Source organism: Oncorhynchus masou, chromosome 13, assembly GCF_036934945.1.
Source record: "Oncorhynchus masou masou isolate Uvic2021 chromosome 13, UVic_Omas_1.1, whole genome shotgun sequence".
Lineage (NCBI taxonomy): Eukaryota > Metazoa > Chordata > Actinopteri > Salmoniformes > Salmonidae > Oncorhynchus > Oncorhynchus masou.
Genome location: NC_088224.1, coordinates 96,367,338 through 96,386,985, shown reverse-complemented (window position 1 = coordinate 96,386,985; position 19,648 = coordinate 96,367,338). Strand labels below are relative to the sequence as shown.

Here is a 19,648-nt window from a genome sequence, read left to right as displayed (position 1 = left end):
GCTATAGAGTCAGCTACCATCCTCAGTAGGAGTGGCTATAGAGTCAGATACCATCCTCAGTAGGAGTGGCTATAGAGTCAGCTACCATCCTCAGCAGGAGTGGCTATAGAGTCAGCTACCATCCTCAGTAGGAGTGGCTATAGAGTCAGCTACCATCCTCAGTAGGAGTGGTTATAGAGTCAGCTACCATCCTCAGTAGGAGGGGCTATAGAGTCAGCTACCATCCTCAGTAGGAGGGGCTATAGAGTCAGCTACCATCCTCAGTAGGAGTGGCTATAGAGTCAGCTACCATCCTCAGTAGGAGTGGCTATAGAGTCAGCTACCATCCTCAGTAGGAGTGGCTATAGAGTCAGCTACCATCCTCAGTAGGAGTGGCTATAGAGTCAGTAGGAGTGGCTATAGAGTCAGCTACCATCCTCAGTAGGACTGGCTATAGAGTCAGCTACCATCCTCAGTAGGAGTGGCTATAGAGTCAGCTACCATCCTCAGTAGGAGTGGCTATAGAGTCAGATACCATCCTCAGTAGGAGTGGCTATAGAGTCAGATACCATCCTCAGTAGCTTTCCATCAGAGTTGTCAATGCCAGGAGGTTTGTCATTATTGATCGATAGCAATTTTCCCAGTCCTTTTGCCCCCATCTCTTTCAACCATACAGTTTTTCATTTCCTCATCAATCCATGGAGCCTTAATAGTTCTAACAGTCAGTTCCTTAACAGGTTCGTGTTTATCAATAATCAACAAATATTTTTAACATCATCCACATAGAGTCGCAACAAAATGTTTTGTATGATCTCTTATGCACTATTTTAAGCCCAGCTGTTGGAACTTTGTCTTTCCTTATAGCCACTGTATTGTGATCACTGCATCCAATGGGTTCAGATACAGCTTTCGAACAGAGTTCTACAGTATTAGTAAAGATGTGATCGATACATGTAGATGATCCTGTTCCTGTAGTGTTTGTAAACACCCTGGTAGGTTGATTAATAACCTGAACCAGATTACAGGCACTGGTTACAGTGAGAAGCTTCCTGTTGAGTGGGTTGATTAATAATCTGAACCAGATTACAGACACTGGTTACAGTGAGAAGCTTCCTGTTGAGTAGGTTGATTAATAATCTGAACCAGATTACAGGCACTGGTTACAGTGAGAAGCTTCCTCTTGAGTGGGTTGATTAATAATCTGAACCAGATTACAGGCACTGGTTACAGTGAGAAGCTTCCTGTTGAGTAGGTTGATTAATAATCTGAACCAGATTACAGGCACTGGTTACAGTGAGAAGCTTCCTGTTGAGTGGGTTGATTAATAATCTGAACCAGATTACAGACACTGGTTACAGTGAGAAGCTTCCTCTTGAGTGGGTTGATTAATAATCTGAACCAGATTACAGGCACTGGTTACAGTGAGAAGCTTCCTGTTGAGTGGGTTGATTAATAATCTGAACCAGATTACAGACACTGGTTACAGTGAGAAGCTTCCTGTTGAGTGGGTTGATTAATAATCTGAACCAGATTACAGGCACTGGTTACAGTATGAAGCTTCCTCTTGAGTGGGTTGATTAATAATCTGAACCAGATTACACTTTGCAATCAGATTACAGACACTGGTTACAGTGAGAAGCTTCCTCTTGAGTGGGTTGATTAATAACCTGAACCAGATTACAGGCACTGGTTACAGTATGAAGCTTCCTCTTGAGTGGGTTGATTAATAATCTGAACCAGATTACAGGCACTGGTTACAGTGAGAAGCTTCCTGTTGAGTGGGTTGATTAATAATCTGAACCAGATTACAGGCACTGGTTACAGTGAGAAGCTTCCTCTTGAGTGGGTTGATTAATAATCTGAACCAGATTACAGGCACTGGTTACAGTGAGAAGCTTCCTGTTGAGTGGGTTGATTAATAATCTGAACCAGATTACAGGCACTGGTTACAGTGAGAAGCTTCCTGTTGAGTGGGTTGATTAATAATCTGAACCAGATTACAGGCACTGGTTACAGTGAGAAGCTTCCTGTTGAGTGGGTTGATTAATAATCTGAACCAGATTACAGGCACTGGTTACAGTGAGAAGCTTCCTGTTGAGTGGGTTGATTAATAATCTGAACCAGATTACAGGCACTGGTTACAGTGAGAAGCTTCCTGTTGAGTGGGTTGATTAATAATCTGAACCAGATTACAGGCACTGGTTACAGTGAGAAGCTTCCTCTTGAGTGGGTTGATTAATAATCTGAACCAGATTACAGGCACTGGTTACAGTGAGAAGCTTCCTGTTGAGTGGGTTGATTAATAACCTGAACCAGATTACAGGCACTGGTTACAGTGAGAAGCTTCCTCTTGAGTGGGTTGATTAATAATCTGAACCAGATTACAGGCACTGGTTACAGTGAGAAGCTTCCTGTTGAGTGGGTTGATTAATAATCTGAACCAGATTACAGGCACAGGTTACAGTGAGAAGCTTCCCGTTGAGTGGGTTGATTAATAATCTGAACCAGATTACAGGCACTGGTTACAGTGAGAAGCTTCCTGTTGAGTGGGTTGATTAATAACCTGAACCAGATTACAGGCACTGGTTACAGTGAGAAGCTTCCTCTTGAGTGGGTTGATTAATAATCTGAACCAGATTACAGGCACAGGTTACAGTGAGAAGCTTCCTGTTGAGTGGGTTGATTAATAATCTGAACCAGATTACAGGCACAGGTTACAGTGAGAAGCTTCCTCTTGAGTGGGTTGATTAATAATCTGAACCAGATTACAGGCACTGGTTACAGTATGAAGCTTCCTCTTGAGTGGGTTGATTAATAATCTGAACCAGATTACAGGCACTGGTTACAGTGAGAAGCTTCCTGTTGAGTGGGTTGATTAATAATCTGAACCAGATTACAGGCACTGGTTACAGTGAGAAGCTAACTGTTGAGTGGGTTGATTAATAATCTGAACCAGATTACAGACACTGGTTACAGTGAGAAGCTTCCTGTTGAGTGGGTTGATTAATAATCTGAACCAGATTACAGGCACTGGTTACAGTGAGAAGCTTCCTGTTGAGTGGGTTGATTAATAATCTGAACCAGATTACAGGCACAGGTTACAGTGAGAAGCTTCCTCTTGAGGGGGTTGATTAATAATCTGAACCAGATTACAGGCACTGGTTACAGTGAGAAGCTTCCTGTTGAGTGGGTTGATTAATAATCTGAACCAGATTACAGGCACTGGTTACAGTGAGAAGCTTCCTCTTGAGTGGGTTGATTAATAATCTGAACCAGATTACAGACACTGGTTACAGTGAGAAGCTTCCTCTTGAGTGGGTTGATTAATAATCTGAACCAGATTACAGGCACTGGTTACAGTGAGAAGCTTCCTCTTGAGTGGGTTGATTAATAACCTGAACCAGATTACAGGCACTGGTTACAGTGAGAAGCTTCCTCTTGAGTGGGTTGATTAATAACCTGAACCAGATTACAGACACTGGTTACAGTGAGAAGCTTCCTGTTGAGTGGGTTGATTAATAACCTGAACCAGATTACAGGCACTGGTTACAGTGAGAAGCTTCCCGTTGAGTGGGTTGATTAATAACCTGAACCAGATTACAGGCACTGGTTACAGTGAGAAGCTTCCTGTTGAGTGGGCTGATTAATAATCTGAACCAGATTACAGGCACTGGTTACAGTATGAAGCTTCCTGTTGAGTGGGTTGATTAATAATCTGAACCAGATTACAGGCACTGGTTACAGTGAGAAGCTTCCTGTTGAGTGGGTTGATTAATAATCTGAACCAGATTACAGACACTGGTTACAGTGAGAAGCTTCCTGTTGAGTGGGTTGATTAATAACCTGAACCAGATTACAGACACTGGTTACAGTGAGAAGCTTCCTGTTGAGTGGGTTGATTAATAATCTGAACCAGATTACAGGCACAGGTTACAGTGAGAAGCTTCCCGTTGAGTGGGTTGATTAATAATCTGAACCAGATTACAGGCACTGGTTACAGTGAGAAGCTTCCTGTTGAGTGGGTTGATTAATAACCTGAACCAGATTACAGGCACTGGTTACAGTGAGAAGCTTCCTCTTGAGTGGGTTGATTAATAATCTGAACCAGATTACAGGCACAGGTTACAGTGAGAAGCTTCCTCTTGAGTGGGTTGATTAATAATCTGAACCAGATTACAGGCACTGGTTACAGTATGAAGCTTCCTCTTGAGTGGGTTGATTAATAATCTGAACCAGATTACAGGCACTGGTTACAGTGAGAAGCTTCCTGTTGAGTGGGTTGATTAATAATCTGAACCAGATTACAGGCACTGGTTACAGTGAGAAGCTAACTGTTGAGTGGGTTGATTAATAATCTGAACCAGATTACAGACACTGGTTACAGTGAGAAGCTTCCTGTTGAGTGGGTTGATTAATAATCTGAACCAGATTACAGGCACTGGTTACAGTGAGAAGCTTCCTGTTGAGTGGGTTGATTAATAATCTGAACCAGATTACAGGCACAGGTTACAGTGAGAAGCTTCCTCTTGAGGGGGTTGATTAATAATCTGAACCAGATTACAGGCACTGGTTACAGTGAGAAGCTTCCTGTTGAGTGGGTTGATTAATAATCTGAACCAGATTACAGGCACTGGTTACAGTGAGAAGCTTCCTCTTGAGTGGGTTGATTAATAATCTGAACCAGATTACAGACACTGGTTACAGTGAGAAGCTTCCTCTTGAGTGGGTTGATTAATAATCTGAACCAGATTACAGGCACTGGTTACAGTGAGAAGCTTCCTCTTGAGTGGGTTGATTAATAACCTGAACCAGATTACAGGCACTGGTTACAGTGAGAAGCTTCCTCTTGAGTGGGTTGATTAATAACCTGAACCAGATTACAGACACTGGTTACAGTGAGAAGCTTCCTGTTGAGTGGGTTGATTAATAACCTGAACCAGATTACAGGCACTGGTTACAGTGAGAAGCTTCCCGTTGAGTGGGTTGATTAATAACCTGAACCAGATTACAGGCACTGGTTACAGTGAGAAGCTTCCTGTTGAGTGGGCTGATTAATAATCTGAACCAGATTACAGGCACTGGTTACAGTATGAAGCTTCCTGTTGAGTGGGTTGATTAATAATCTGAACCAGATTACAGGCACTGGTTACAGTGAGAAGCTTCCTGTTGAGTGGGTTGATTAATAATCTGAACCAGATTACAGACACTGGTTACAGTGAGAAGCTTCCTGTTGAGTGGGTTGATTAATAACCTGAACCAGATTACAGACACTGGTTACAGTGAGAAGCTTCCTGTTGAGTGGGTTGATTAATAATCTGAACCAGATTACAGGCACTGGTTACAGTGAGAAGCTTCCTGTTGAGTGGGCTGATTAATAATCTGAACCAGATTACAGGCACTGGTTACAGTGAGAAGCTTCCTCTTGATTGGGTTGATTAATAATCTGAACCAGATTACAGGCACTGGTTACAGTGAGAAGCTTCCTCTTGAGTGGGTTGATTAATATCCTGAACCAGATTACAGGCACTGGTTACAGTGAGAAGCTTCCTCTTGAGTGGGTTGATTAATAACCTGAACCAGATTACAGGCACTGGTTACAGTGAGAAGCTTCCTCTTGAGTGGGTTGATTAATAATCTGAACCAGATTACAGACACTGGTTACAGTGAGAAGCTTCCTGTTGAGTGGGTTGATTAATAATCTGAACCAGATTACAGGCACTGGTTACAGTGAGAAGCTTACTGTTGAGTGGGCTGATTAATAATCTGAACCAGATTACAGACACTGGTTACAGTGAGAAGCTTCCTCTTGAGTGGGTTGATTAATAATCTGAACCAGATTACAGGCACTGGTTACAGTGAGAAGCTTCCTGTTGAGTGGGTTGATTAATAATCTGAACCAGATTACAGGCACTGGTTACAGTGAGAAGCTTCCTGTTGAGTGGGTTGATTAATAACCTGAACCAGATTACAGGCACTGGTTACAGTGAGAAGCTTCCTGTTGAGTGGGTTGATTAATAATCTGAACCAGATTACAGGCACTGGTTACAGTGAGAAGCTTCCTGTTGAGTGGGTTGATTAATAACCTGAACCAGATTACAGGCACTGGTTACAGTGAGAAGCTTCCTCTTGAGTGGGTTGATTAATAATCTGAACCAGATTACAGGCACTGGTTACAGTGAGAAGCTTCCTGTTGAGTAGGTTGATTAATAATCTGAACCAGATTACAGGCACTGGTTACAGTATGAAGCTTCCTGTTGAGTGGGTTGATTAATAATCTGAACCAGATTACAGGCACTGGTTACAGTGAGAAGCTTCCTCTTGAGTGGGTTGATTAATAACCTGAACCAGATTACAGGCACTGGTTACAGTGAGAAGCTTCCTGTTGAGTGGGTTGATTAATAATCTGAACCAGATTACAGGCACTGGTTACAGTGAGAAGCTTCCTGTTGAGTGGGTTGATTAATAATCTGAACCAGATTACAGGCACTGGTTACAGTGAGAAGCTTCCTGTTGAGTAGGTTGATTAATAATCTGAACCAGATTACAGGCACTGGTTACAGTATGAAGCTTCCTGTTGAGTGGGTTGATTAATAATCTGAACCAGATTACAGGCACTGGTTACAGTGAGAAGCTTCCTGTTGAGTGGGTTGATTAATAATCTGAACCAGATTACAGGCACTGGTTACAGTGAGAAGCTTCCTGTTGAGTAGGTTGATTAATAATCTGAACCAGATTACAGGCACTGGTTACAGTGAGAAGCTTCCTGTTGAGTAGGTTGATTAATAATCTGAACCAGATTACAGGCACTGGATACAGTGAGAAGCTAACTGTTGAGCGGACAGCTTGATGAAAACCAGTCAATATTCAGGTCCCCAAGAAACCTCTGTTTACATCACATACACTATCAAACATTTCACATATATTATATATTATTTAGATACAGACTGTTAGCACTTGGTGGCCTACAGCAACAGCCCAAAGGAAAAGGCTTTAGATGAGGCAGGTGAACCTGCAACCACGACACTTCAATAACACTTGACATAAAATATTCTCTAAGCATTACAGGGATATGGCTCTAATTATACAATACATTTGGAAATAACTCTGGAGCACTGTCAGAGTGACCATCGGGTCAATTCTTTGACCTCATGGTTTGGTTGTTGCTCTGACATGCACTGTCAACTGTGGGACCTTATATAGACAGGTGTGTGCCTTTCCAAATCATGTCCAATCAATTGAATTTACTGCAGGTGGACTCCAATCAAGTTGTAGAAACATCTGAAGGATGATCAATGGAAACAGGATGCACCTGAGCTCAATATTGAGTCTCATAGCAAATGGTCTGAATACTTAAGTAAAACATATATATGAAATATATATATAAAAAAATATATATATATAAACACTTCTAAAATCCTGTTTTTGATTTGTCAATATGGGGTATTGAGTGTAGATTTTGAGGAAAAACATTTATTTGATAAATTTTTGAATAAGCCTGTAATGTAATTTAAATGTGGAAAAAGTCAAAGGGTCTGAATAATAATTTTGAATAGTTGTTATTATTCATTGTATTTATTCCTCATGTCAATATTTATATTCTCTCTTCTTCATTGGTATCTTTAACTCTGCATTGCTGTTTACCAAGGACCATTCAGTCAGCATTTCACTGTTAGTCTACACCTGTTGTTTACCAAGCATTTCACTGTTAGTCTACACCTGTTGTTACCAAGCATTTCACTGTTAGTCTACACCTGTTGTTACCAAGCATTTCACTGTTAGTCTACACCTGTTGTTTACCAAGCATTTCACTGTTAGTCTACACCTGTTGTTTACCAAGGACCATTCAGTCAGCATTTCACTGTTAGTCTACACCTGTTGTTACCAAGCATTTCACTGTTAGTCTACACCTGTTGTTACCAAGCATTTCACTGTTAGTCTACACCTGTTGTTACCAAGCATTACACTGTTAGTCTACACCTGTTGTTACCAAGCATTTCACTGTTAGTCTACACCTGTTGTTACCAAGCATTTCACTGTTAGTCTACACCTGTTGTTACCAAGCATTTCACTGTTAGTCTACACCTGTTGTTACCAAGCATTTCACTGTTAGTCTACACCTGTTGTTACCAAGGACCATTCAGTCAGCATTTCACTGTTAGTCTACACCTGTTGTTACCAAGGACCATTCAGTCAGCATTTCACTGTTAGTCTACACCTGTTGTTTACCAAGCATTTCACTGTTAGTCTACACCTGTTGTTTACCAAGCATTTCACTGTTAGTCTACACCTGTTGTTTACCAAGCATTTCACTGTTAGTCTACACCTGTTGTTTACCAAGGACCATTCAGTCAGCATTTCACTGTTAGTCTACACCTGTTGTTACCAAGCATGTGACATGTGATTTGGATTTGTAGAGGTGAGACATGACCCATAAGGCAACCTATTCCCTATACAGTGCACTACTACCCTATGGGTCCTGGTCAAAATTTGGGACACATTAAAGCTTGCGTAATCATGACACACACTTACACATTAAACCTCTTCTTCATCATTAGATCCACATAGTCCTAGGGAGAAACAGAATAATCTCTAGTTTAGGTCAATAGGGTGTGTGCGCGTGGGGGGGGGGGGGGAGTTCAAGGTTCATTCAATATGTTCAGAGATTATATGCATGGTATTGCGTTTTAGATATTTTCTGGTGTCTCACCCTGTATCCAGGTGACACGTGTTTGTGATATAAAGCCACATCTTCAGGACAATGAGATAAGAGATGTTCTGTTGTAGACCTGAACAAGTCTTCCATCACCTGAAGAGGGAAGGACACAAGTTAATGCAGAGTCATTTAGTCAGGTCTAGCAGGAGTTAATGCAGAGTCATTTAGTCAGGTCTAGCAGGAGTTAATGCAGAGTCATTTAGTCAGGTCTAGCAGGAGTTAATGCAGAGTCATTTAGTCAGGTCTAGCAGGAGTTAATGCAGAGTCATTTAGTCAGGTCTAGCAGGAGTTAATGCAGAGTCATTTAGTCAGGTCTAGCAGGAGTTAATGCAGAGTCATTTAGTCAGGTCTAGCAGGAGTTAATGCAGAGTCATTTAGTCAGGTCTAGGAGGAGTTAATGCAGAGTCATTTAGTCAGGTCTAGCAGGAGTTAATGCAGAGTCATTTAGTCAGGTCTAGGAGTTAATGCAGAGTCATTTAGTCAGGTCTAGGAGTTAATGCAGAGTCATTTAGTCAGGTCTAGGAGGAGTTAATGCAGAGTCATTTAGTCAGGTCTAGGAGGAGTTAATGCAGAGTCATTTAGTCAGGTCTAGGAGGAGTTAATGCAGAGTCATTTAGTCAGGTCTAGAAGGAGTTAATGCAGAGTCATTTAGTCAGGTCTAGGAGGAGTTAATGCAGAGTCATTTAGTCAGGTCTAGGAGTTAATGCAGAGTCATTTAGTCAGGTCTAGGAGTTAATGCAGAGTCATTTAGTCAGGTCTAGAAGGAGTTAATGAAGAGTCATTTAGTCAGGTCTAGGAGGAGTTAATGCAGAGTCATTTAGTCAGGTCTAGGAGGAGTTAATGCAGAGTCATTTAGTCAGGTCTAGCAGGAGTTAATGCAGAGTCATTTAGTCAGGTCTAGCAGGAGTTAATGCAGAGTCATTTAGTCAGGTCTAGGAGGAGTTAATGCAGAGTCATTTAGTCAAGTCTAGCAGGAGTTAATGCAGAGTAATTTAGTCAGGTCTAGGAGGAGTTAATGCAGAGTCATTTAGTCAGGTCTAGAAGGAGTTAATGCAGAGTCATTTAGTCAGGTCTAGAAGGAGTTAATGCAGAGTCATTTAGTCAAGTCTAGAAGGAGTTAATGCAGAGTCATTTAGTCAGGTCTAGAAGGAGTTAATGCAGAGTCATTTAGTCAGGTCTAGGAGGAGTTAATGCAGAGTCATTTAGTCAGGTCTAGGAGGAGTTAATGCAGAGTCATTTAGTCAGGTCTAGCAGGAGTTAATGCAGAGTCATTTAGTCAGGTCTAGCAGGAGTTAATGCAGAGTCATTTAGTCAGGTCTAGGAGGAGTTAATGCAGAGTCATTTAGTCAGGTCTAGCAGGAGTTAATGCAGAGTCATTTAGTCAGGTCTAGGAGGAGTTAATGCAGAGTCATTTAGTCAGGTCTAGGAGGAGACTGGGTAATGCTGATAAATTTAGTCAATTGGGACTAGGACACAGGTTAATGCAGAGTCATTTAGTCAATCAGGTCAAGAAGGAGACCATATATCAACACTGGATCAAACTGATGGGAACCAGAGCTGTTCCAAACCTCTCCTCGGGAACCCCAGCTGTTTCAAATCTCTCCTCGGGATCCCCAGACGTTTCACAATTTTGTTGAAACCCTGAACTAGCTCACCAGATCCAAGTAGTCAAGGTTTTAGATAATTAGTTGACAAGTTGAATCAGGTGTGCTAGCTCTGGAATAGTTCAAATACATGTAACGGCTGGGGGTTCCCGAGGAGAGGTTTGGAACAGCTGGGGGTTCCCGAGGAGAGGTTTGGAACAGCTGGGGGTCCAGAGGAGAGGTTTGGAACAGCTGGGGTTTCCGAGGAGAGGTTTGGAACAGCTGGGGTTCCCGAGGAGAGGTTTGGAACAGCTGGGGTTCCCGAGGAGAGGTTTGGAACAGCTGGGGTTCCCGAGGAGAGGTTTGGAACAGCTGGGGGTTCCCGAGGAGAGGTTTGGAACAGCTGGGGGTTCCCGAGGAGAGGTTTGGAACAGCTGGGGTTCCCGAGGAGAGGTTTGGAACAGCTGGGGGTCCAGAGGAGAGGTTTGGAACAGCTGGGGTTCCCGAGGAGAGGTTTGGAACAGCTGGGGTTCCAGAGGAGAGGTTTGGAACAGCTGGGGTTCCAGAGGAGAGGTTTGGAACAGCTGGGGGTTCCCGAGGAGAGGTTTGGAACAGCTGGGGTTCCAGAGGAGAGGTTTGGAACAGCTGGGGTTCCCGAGGAGAGGTTTGGAACAGCTGGGGGTTCCCGAGGAGAGGTTTGGAACAGCTGGGGGTTCCCGAGGAGAGGTTTGGAACAGCTGGGGTTCCCGAGGAGAGGTTTGGAACAGCTGGGGTTCCCGAGGAGAGGTTTGGAACAGCTGGGGTTCCCGAGGAGAGGTTTGGAACAGCTGGGGTTCCCGAGGAGAGGTTTGGAACAGCTGGGGGTTCCCGAGGAGAGGTTTGGAACAGCTGGGGGTTCCCGAGGAGAGGTTTGGAACAGCTGGGGTTCCCGAGGAGAGGTTTGGAACAGCTGGGGGTCCAGAGGAGAGGTTTGGAACAGCTGGGGTTCCCGAGGAGAGGTTTGGAACAGCTGGGGTTCCAGAGGAGAGTTTTGGAACAGCTGGGGTTCCAGAGGAGAGGTTTGGAACAGCTGGGGGTTCCCGAGGAGAGGTTTGGAACAGCTGGGGTTCCAGAGGAGAGTTTTGGAACAGCTGTGTTCCAGAGGAGAGTTTTGGAACAGCTGGGGGTCCCGAGGAGAGGTTTGAAAACCACTGCTCTAGTGACTGTGTGAAGGAGATCTCTGCCTCCACCATGTACAGTAGAGTATTACAAGATAGAAAGGTTTTATATAATGGGACTTATATTCCATACCTTCATTAGATCCTCGAGTGACTGTGTGAAGGAGATCTCTGCCTCCACCATGTAGAACTCAGCCAGGTGACGTCTGCTCTGAGAGTTCTCTGCCCGGAACGTTGGTCCAAAAGTGTACACTCCAGGAAACGCCCTGGAAGAGACATAGGACACACAAACTATAAATACTGCATTCGTACAATACTCTCCCTGGATCTTATGAATGAGTGAGTGAATGAATGAGTGAGTGACCAAAAGACTGACTGAATGAAAGCATGGTACTGAGTTCCAGTATGTCCTCACCCAGCCATGACCTCCAGATGCAGCTGCCCAGAGACAGTCAGGTACGCTGGGACAGAGAAGAAGTGTTGGTGCCCTTCCTCATCCTGGTTCTTCTCCTGACCTGCAGGCTGAGGGAAGATAGAAGACACAGTAATCCTTCTCTTAAAAACAAGCAGATGTTCAAACGAAAAAGTCCCAAGTAGTGTCATCATTATGCTGAGGTTTTATTTACTGCGGCATTTTGTTGACGGACAGATCAGAATTTTAATTCTCTGACAGACAGATCAGAATTGTAATTCTCTGACAGACAGATCAGAATTGTAATTCTCTGACAGACAGATCAGAATTGTAATTCTCTGACAGACAGAGCTCACCTCAACCTGGAAGAGCTCTCCTGCCCCTTCACAGTCATTAGAGGTGAGGACTGGGGTGTGGACCTGAATAAAGCCCTTCTCCTGCAACAACAACAACACTGACATTATCACCCAGACTGGGGTGTGGACCTGAATAAAGCCCTTCTCCTGCAACAATGACATTTCACACTATTGGGTCATCTTGGATATTTTATTTTCACATTGTACTTTTCCGACATGTTTCCAGCACCAACGGTGATGAGAAGGCGAGCCAGACCAGACCAGCCCAGCCCAGGCCAGGCCAGCCCAGGCCAGACCAGCCCAGCCCAGACCAGCCCAGCAAAGCCTGGTTTGGGACAGTAATGTGAAAAGGATGAGTTGGTATAACAATGATATTCTATGAAAAGCCAACTGACATTTACTCCTGAGGTGCTGACCTGTTGCATCTCCGACAACCACTGTGATTATTATAATATCCACCCGGCACAGCCAGAAGAGGACTGGCCACCCCTCATAGCCTGGTTCCTCTCTAGGTTTAAAATCTCCACCCCTCATAGCCTGGTTCCTCTCCAGGTGTATAATCTCCACCCGGCACAGCCAGAGGAGGACTGGCCACCCCTCATAGCCTGGTTCCTCTCTAGGTTTATAATCTCCACCCCTCATAGCCTGGTTCCTCTCCAGGTGTATAATCTCCACCCGGCACAGCCAGAAGACGACTGGCCACCCCTTATAGCCTGGTTCCTCTCTAGGTTTATAATCTCCACCCGGCACAGCCAGAAGAGGACTGGCCACCCCTCATAGCCTGGTTCCTCTCTAGGTTTATAATCTCCACCCCTCAGAGCCTGGTTCCTCTCTAGGTTTATAATCTCCAACCGGCACAGCCAGTAGAGGACTGGCCACCCCTCATAGCCTGGTTCCTCTCTAGGTTTATAATCTCCACCCGGCACAGCCAGAAGAGGACAGGCCACCCCTTATAGCCTGGTTCCTCTCTAGGTTTATAATCTCCACCCGGCACAGCCAGTAGAGGACTGGCCACCCCTCATAGCCTGGTTCCTCTCTGGGTTTATAATCTCCACCCGGCACAGCCAGTAGAGGACTGGCCACCCCTCATAGCCTGGTTCCTCTCTAGGTTTATAATCTCCACCCCTCAGAGCCTGGTTCCTCTCTAGGTTTATAATCTCCAACCGGCACAGCCAGAAGAGGACTGGCCACCCCTTATAGCCTGGTTCCACTCTAGGTTTATAATCTCCACCCGGCACAGCCAGTAGAGGACTGGCCACCCCTCATAGCCTGGTTCCTCTCTAGGTTTATAATCTCCACCCCTCAGAGCCTGGTTCCTCTCTAGGTTTATAATCTCCAACCGGCACAGCCAGAAGAGGACTGGCCACCCCTTATAGCCTGGTTCCACTCTAGGCTTATAGAGTTTTTCCTAGCCACCGTGCTTCAACACCTGCCTTTGCTTGCTGTTTGGGGTTTTAGAAGGGCTTTATAAATACATTTGATTGATATTCTAGTCTCCTGGTCTAACATTGGTCTCATCTCACCTTGAAATATTGCTGTATTGCAGTGGTGGCTTCGCTGCGTATCCTCAGCAGGGAACTGAAGGCGTTGGTTCTACACCTCAGGTGAGGAAACTGACGGATGTATTCTAGACCATGTTTCTCCTTGATCTTAAAGGGGAAGTCCTGAAACAACAGAGCATGAGAAAGGTTCTATATTTACATTCTCCAACCGCATCTATCTGGTTATATATTTACATTCTCCAACCACATCTATCTGGTTCTATATTTACATTCTCCAACCACATCTATCAGGTTCTATATTTACATTCTCCAACCACATCTATCTGGTTCTATATTTACATTCTCCAACCACATCTATCTGGTTATATATTTACATTCTCCAACCACATCTATCTGGTTATATATTTACATTCTCCAACCACATCTATCAGGTTCTATATTTACATTCTCCAACCACATCTATCTGGTTATATATTTACATTCTCCAACCACATCTATCTGGTTATATATTTACATTCTCCAACCACATCTATCAGGTTCTATATTTACCACAGGGTTACATTCTCCAACCACATCTATCTGGTCAGCCTGCAGTTCCACATCCTGCTTGTGGCTGGGACTCGTGACCAGGCTTCCTGAGATCTCCACAGCGCTCCCAAACGTCAGCAGTCTGGAGAAGAAGAAACAACCAGGAAAGAACAGAGAAGTGATAATCAAGCCAATGAAAAATACTCATGACAGGTATAGTAATATATCACATAACTACACAAGTCACTTCACCCCAAAGGGAAGAGGGTGCTATGGGCCCTGGTTTAAAGTAGTGCACTATACAGGGAAGAGGGTGCTATTGGCCCTGGTCTAAAGTAGTGCACTAAACAGGGAAGAGGGTGCTATTGGCCCTGGTCTAAAGTAGTGCACTAAACAGGGAAGAGGGTGCTATGGGCCCTGGTCTAAAGTAGTGCACTATACAGGGAAGAGGGTGCTATGGGCCCTGGTCTAAAGTAGTGCACTATACAGGGAAGAGGGTGCTATGGGCCCTGGTCTAAAGTAGTGCACTATACAGGGAAGAGGGTGCTATGGGCCCTGGTCTAAAGTGGTGCACTATACAGGGAAGAGGGTGCAATGGGCCCTGGTCTAAAGTAGTGCACTATACAGGGAAGAGGGTGCGATGGGCCCTGGTCTAAAGTAGTGCACTATACAGGGAAGAGGGTGCTATGGGCCCTGGTCTAAAGTAGTGCACTATACAGGGAAGAGGCCCTGGTCTAAAGTAGTGCACTATACAGGGAAGAGGGTGCTATGGGCCCTGGTCTAAAGTAGTGCACTATACAGGGAAGAGGGTGCTATTGGTCCTGGTCTAAAGTAGTGCACTAAACAGGGAAGAGGGTGCTATGGGCCCTGGTCTAAAGTAGTGCACTATACAGGGAAGAGGGTGCTATGGGCCCTGGTCTAAAGTAGTGCACTATACAGGGAAGAGGCCCTGGTCTAAAGTAGAGCACTAAACAGGGAAGAGGGTGCAATGGGCCCTGGTCTAAAGTAGTGCACTATACAGGGAAGAGGGTGCGATGGGCCCTGGTCTAAAGTAGTGCACTATACAGGGAAGAGGGTACTATGGGCCCTGGTCTAAAGTAGTGCACTATACAGGGAAGAGGCCCTGGTCTAAAGTAGTGCACTATACAGGGAAGAGGGTGCTATGGGCCCTGGTCTAAAGTAGTGCACTATGTAGGGAAGAGGGTGCTATGGGCCCTGGTCTAAAGTAGTGCACTATGTAGGGAAGAGGGTGCTATAATAAAAGGGAGCCTACAGGTACGTCCTCACCTGTGGTTGAGCTCTGAGCTGGCCACTACCTGTAGAGACTGAAGGGAGCTCCCGTCATTCACATGGAGGAACAGATTCTCCTTCTGGGGTCTCACGGAGCGAACCCAGCCCTAGCATATCAGACGGACGGTATATTACAGACTTTTTGTTGTTGAATTTTACCCCCAATTTCATAGTATCCAATTATTAGTAGTTACTATCTTGTCTCATCGCTACAACTCTCGGGAGAGACGGCGGTCGAAAGTCACGCGTCCTCCGAAACACAACCCAACCAAGGATATCCCTACCGGCCGAACCCAGAGTCTCTGGTGGCACAGCTAGCGCTGCGATGCAGTGCCTTAGACCACTGCGCCACCCGGGAGGCCACATTATAGACTTTGACCAGCCGTAGGATACCAGGGGGACACAGTGGTGACAAGTACTTAAAAGTAAAAATAGTAAAATAGTAACTTCAGTCATTTTTGGGGGTATCTGTACTTTACTTTTGATATTCTGACAACTTTTACTTCTCTACATTCCAAGAGAAAATAATGTACTTTCTACTCCATACATTTTCCTTGACACCCAAAATAACTCATTACATTTTGAATGCTTAGCAGGACAGTAACATGGTCCAATTCACACACACTGTAAATGATGTGTGTTGGAGTGTGACCCTGGCTACCTGTATGTATAAATGATGTGTGTTGGAGTGTGACCCTGGCTACCTGTATGTATAAATGATGTGTGTTGGAGTGTGACCCTGGCTACCTGTATGTATAAATGATGTGTGTTGGAGTGTGACCCTGGCTACCTGTATGTATAAATGATGTGTGTTGGAGTGTGACCCTGGCTACCTGTATGTATAAATGATGTGTGTTGGAGTGTGACCCTGGCTACCTGTATGTATAAATGATGTGTGTTGGAGTGTGACCCTGGCTACCTGTATGTATAAATGATGTGTGTTGGAGTGTGACCCTGGCTACCTGTATGTATAAATGATGTGTGTTGGAGTGTGACCCTGGCTACCTGTATGTATAAATGATGTGTGTTGGAGTGTGACCCTGGCTACCTGTATGTATAAATGATGTGTGTTGGAGTGTGACCCTGGCTACCTGTATGTATAAATGATGTGTGTTGGAGTGTGACCCTGGCTACCTGTATGTATAAATGATGTGTGTTGGAGTGTGACCCTGGCTACCTGTATGTATAAATGATGTGTGTTGGAGTGTGACCCTGGCTACCTGTATGTATAAATGATGTGTGTTGGAGTGTGACCCTGGCTACCTGTATGTATAAATGATGTGTGTTGGAGTGTGACCCTGGCTACCTGTATGTATAAATGATGTGTGTTGGAGTGTGACCCTGGCTACCTGTATGTATAAATGATGTGTGTTGGAGTGTGACCCTGGCTACCTGTATGTATAAATGATGTGTGTTGGAGTGTGACCCTGGCTACCTGTATGTATAAATGATGTGTGTTGGAGTGTGACCCTGGCTACCTGTATGTATAAATGATGTGTGTTGGAGTGTGACCCTGGCTACCTGTATGTATAAATGATGTGTGTTGGAGTGTGACCCTGGCTACCTGTATGTATAAATGATGTGTGTTGGAGTGTGACCCTGGCTACCTGTATGTATAAATGATGTGTGTTGGAGTGTGACCCTGGCTACCTGTATGTATAAATGATGTGTGTTGGAGTGTGACCCTGGCTACCTGTATGTATAAATGATGTGTGTTGGAGTGTGACCCTGGCTACCTGTATGTATAAATGATGTGTGTTGGAGTGTGACCCTGGCTACCTGTATGTATAAATGATGTGTGTTGGAGTGTGACCCTGGCTACCTGTATGTATAAATGATGTGTGTTGGAGTGTGACCCTGGCTACCTGTATGTATAAATGATGTGTGTTGGAGTGTGACCCTGGCTACCTGTATGTATAAATGATGTGTGTTGGAGTGTGACCCTGGCTACCTGTAAATAAAACAGAAAGACGTCTGGTTTTATTATTACTTTCACTTTTGATACTTAAGTATATTTTAGCAATTAAATGTACTTTTGATACTTAAGTATATTTCAAACCAAATACTTTGACTTTTACTCAAGTAGTATTTTACTGGGTGACTTTCACTTGACTCATTTTCTATTAAGGTATCTTTACTTTTACTCAAGTATGACAACTGCGTTTATCCAGAGTGACTTACAGGATTCATCTTAAGATGCTAGAGTTAGGTGGGACAACCACACATCACAGGCATAGACAATACATCTCTTCACCACAGGAGGGACTGTACATTACAATATACACTTTGACCAACTCGGCCCTGAGTGAAATAGCTAAATACAGTAATCTGTAATTAACCTTTCAGAAATGAAGTTACAAATGTAATATTTGGAAATGACAGTAGCAGTGACGAACACTGAGCAGCAGAACTCTGAGGGTCATTCATTCATTCACTTACTTCTCGTTCATTCATTCACTTACTTCTCGTTCATTCATTTATGACCGTATTTTATTTAACCTTTAACAAGGAATGTCAGTTGAGAAGAAATTCTTAATTTACAATGACGGTCTACAGTAGACACAATTACAATACCTGCACTTTGATTTTTGTTCCCACTTGTAAATTTGAGATTGCCTCGCATATTCGGAGCTTTCTGGGCGTCTCCTGGCAGTAATATCGAAGGCTTTGCAACATTCCAAGAGCTGCTTCAGACAACCACAACCTATTAGCCGGCAACATTGTTACTATATGCCTCTAAATTTCGACGTTGAACAAATAAATAGTTTAGTTACAGACGCTATTATTGGAGCTACAATTACTAAAATGCAAAAGAGGTAGACGATTTCTTCATTATGACGGTTAAATTCAGTTTATAAAACACTAGTTGACATTCACGTTGTCCTGTGCATCCTGGTTGAACATCACTTCCCGTTTGGGTCTCTGGCTATTGGTGCTCCTTCTTCTTCGTCTTGTTCTATGGGGTTGAACGGCGGTTGGCTATTGGTGCTCCTTCTTGTTCGTTTTCTTCTATGGGGTTGAACGGCGGGTGGCTATTGGTGCTCCTTCTTCTTCGTCTTGTTCTATGGGGTTGAACGGCGGTTGGCTATTGGTGCTCCTTCTTGTTCGTTTTCTTCTATGGGGTTGAACGGCGGGTGGCTATTGGTGCTCCTTCTTCTTCGTCTTCTTCTATGGGATGAACGGCGGTTGGCTATTGGTGCTCCTTCTTCTATGGGGTTGAACGGCGGTTGGCTATTTGTGCTCCTTCTTCGATGGGGTTTAACGGCGGTTGGCTATTGGTGCTCCTTCTTCGATGGGGTTTAACGGCGGTTGGCTATTGGTGCTCCTTCTTCGATGGGGTTTAACGGCGGTTGGCTATTGGTGCTCCTTCTTCGATGGGGTTTAACGGCGGTTGGCTATTGGTGCGATTCTGTGACATTTATTTTCAGCGAGACAATACGACTATGCTGAACCGTGTGGCACTGGTCCATGACCAGAGACGCGACCGGGAAAAACGGCCCGTCTCTAATCGAACAGTAATCTGCACCGCTCGGTTATGATGTCAACAAGGCAGCATCACAGATTGAACAATGACACAGAGATTTCACCGGATTGTATAAAAATGTTTTAAAGCTGCCGCTTGACATTTCCAATCACTAGCAAATATAGTCGTGAGAGGAAGCCAAGTGGCCGGAAGTGGGAGAAAATATAATGAGGTGGATTTTGACCGATATTCTTCACATTTTCTCATCGATGAAACATTTGATCTCAATACAGTTGTTCACAAAACTAGAATATGTTACAAATAGAGTGGACCAAGTTTGGTAGGCTTTACCCCTAGACAACGTTTTTTTTAAATGTTGTTGATTCGGAGTGCAAATGCGAAATGTGTTATGGCACACGCGCTATTTACAGAGTAGGCGTTCCCTAACGGAAATATGCAACTGTGTGCTAGAACGGGCCAATAGAATCTCGCTAGCTCGTTTATGGCTCTGCCCACTATGACTCAATTGTTTCCGTTTGAAACGACAGGTTGTGGTCTATCTTGGTTTATTTATAAAAATCTTTGTCAGCATAGTGCATCGTCCAGAAACATACAATCCCTTTTCCGTCAAATATGTTTTAATTTTTTCAAACTAGTTTCAGTTT

General features: G+C 44.1%; 1 protein-coding gene and 1 long non-coding RNA gene across 2 annotated transcripts in view; one reads left to right on the top strand and one right to left on the bottom strand.

The window, feature by feature from the left end:
- The window catches only part of nars2 (asparaginyl-tRNA synthetase 2, mitochondrial), a 39,595-nt gene extending 21,164 nt beyond the window's left edge, over positions 1–18,431 (bottom strand). Inside the window, exons 1-9 of the mRNA XM_064985426.1 lie at positions 18,095–18,431; positions 15,518–15,627; positions 14,252–14,372; positions 13,724–13,864; positions 12,201–12,281; positions 11,848–11,954; positions 11,566–11,698; positions 8,687–8,785; positions 8,509–8,546 (exon numbers count right to left, since the gene is read on the bottom strand). Of these exons, the coding sequence (XP_064841498.1) occupies positions 8,509–8,546; positions 8,687–8,785; positions 11,566–11,698; positions 11,848–11,954; positions 12,201–12,281; positions 13,724–13,864; positions 14,252–14,372; positions 15,518–15,627; positions 18,095–18,241 (977 nt within the window). The 5' untranslated portion in view covers positions 18,242–18,431. The remainder of the gene's footprint in view (positions 1–8,508; positions 8,547–8,686; positions 8,786–11,565; positions 11,699–11,847; positions 11,955–12,200; positions 12,282–13,723; positions 13,865–14,251; positions 14,373–15,517; positions 15,628–18,094) is intronic.
- Positions 8,825–9,651, top strand: LOC135551591 (uncharacterized). Its single transcript, XR_010457335.1, has 3 exons — positions 8,825–9,415; positions 9,483–9,552; positions 9,623–9,651. It is a non-coding gene; the product is annotated as an uncharacterized LOC135551591 (long non-coding RNA).
- Positions 18,432–19,648: the final 1,217 nt, after the last annotated feature.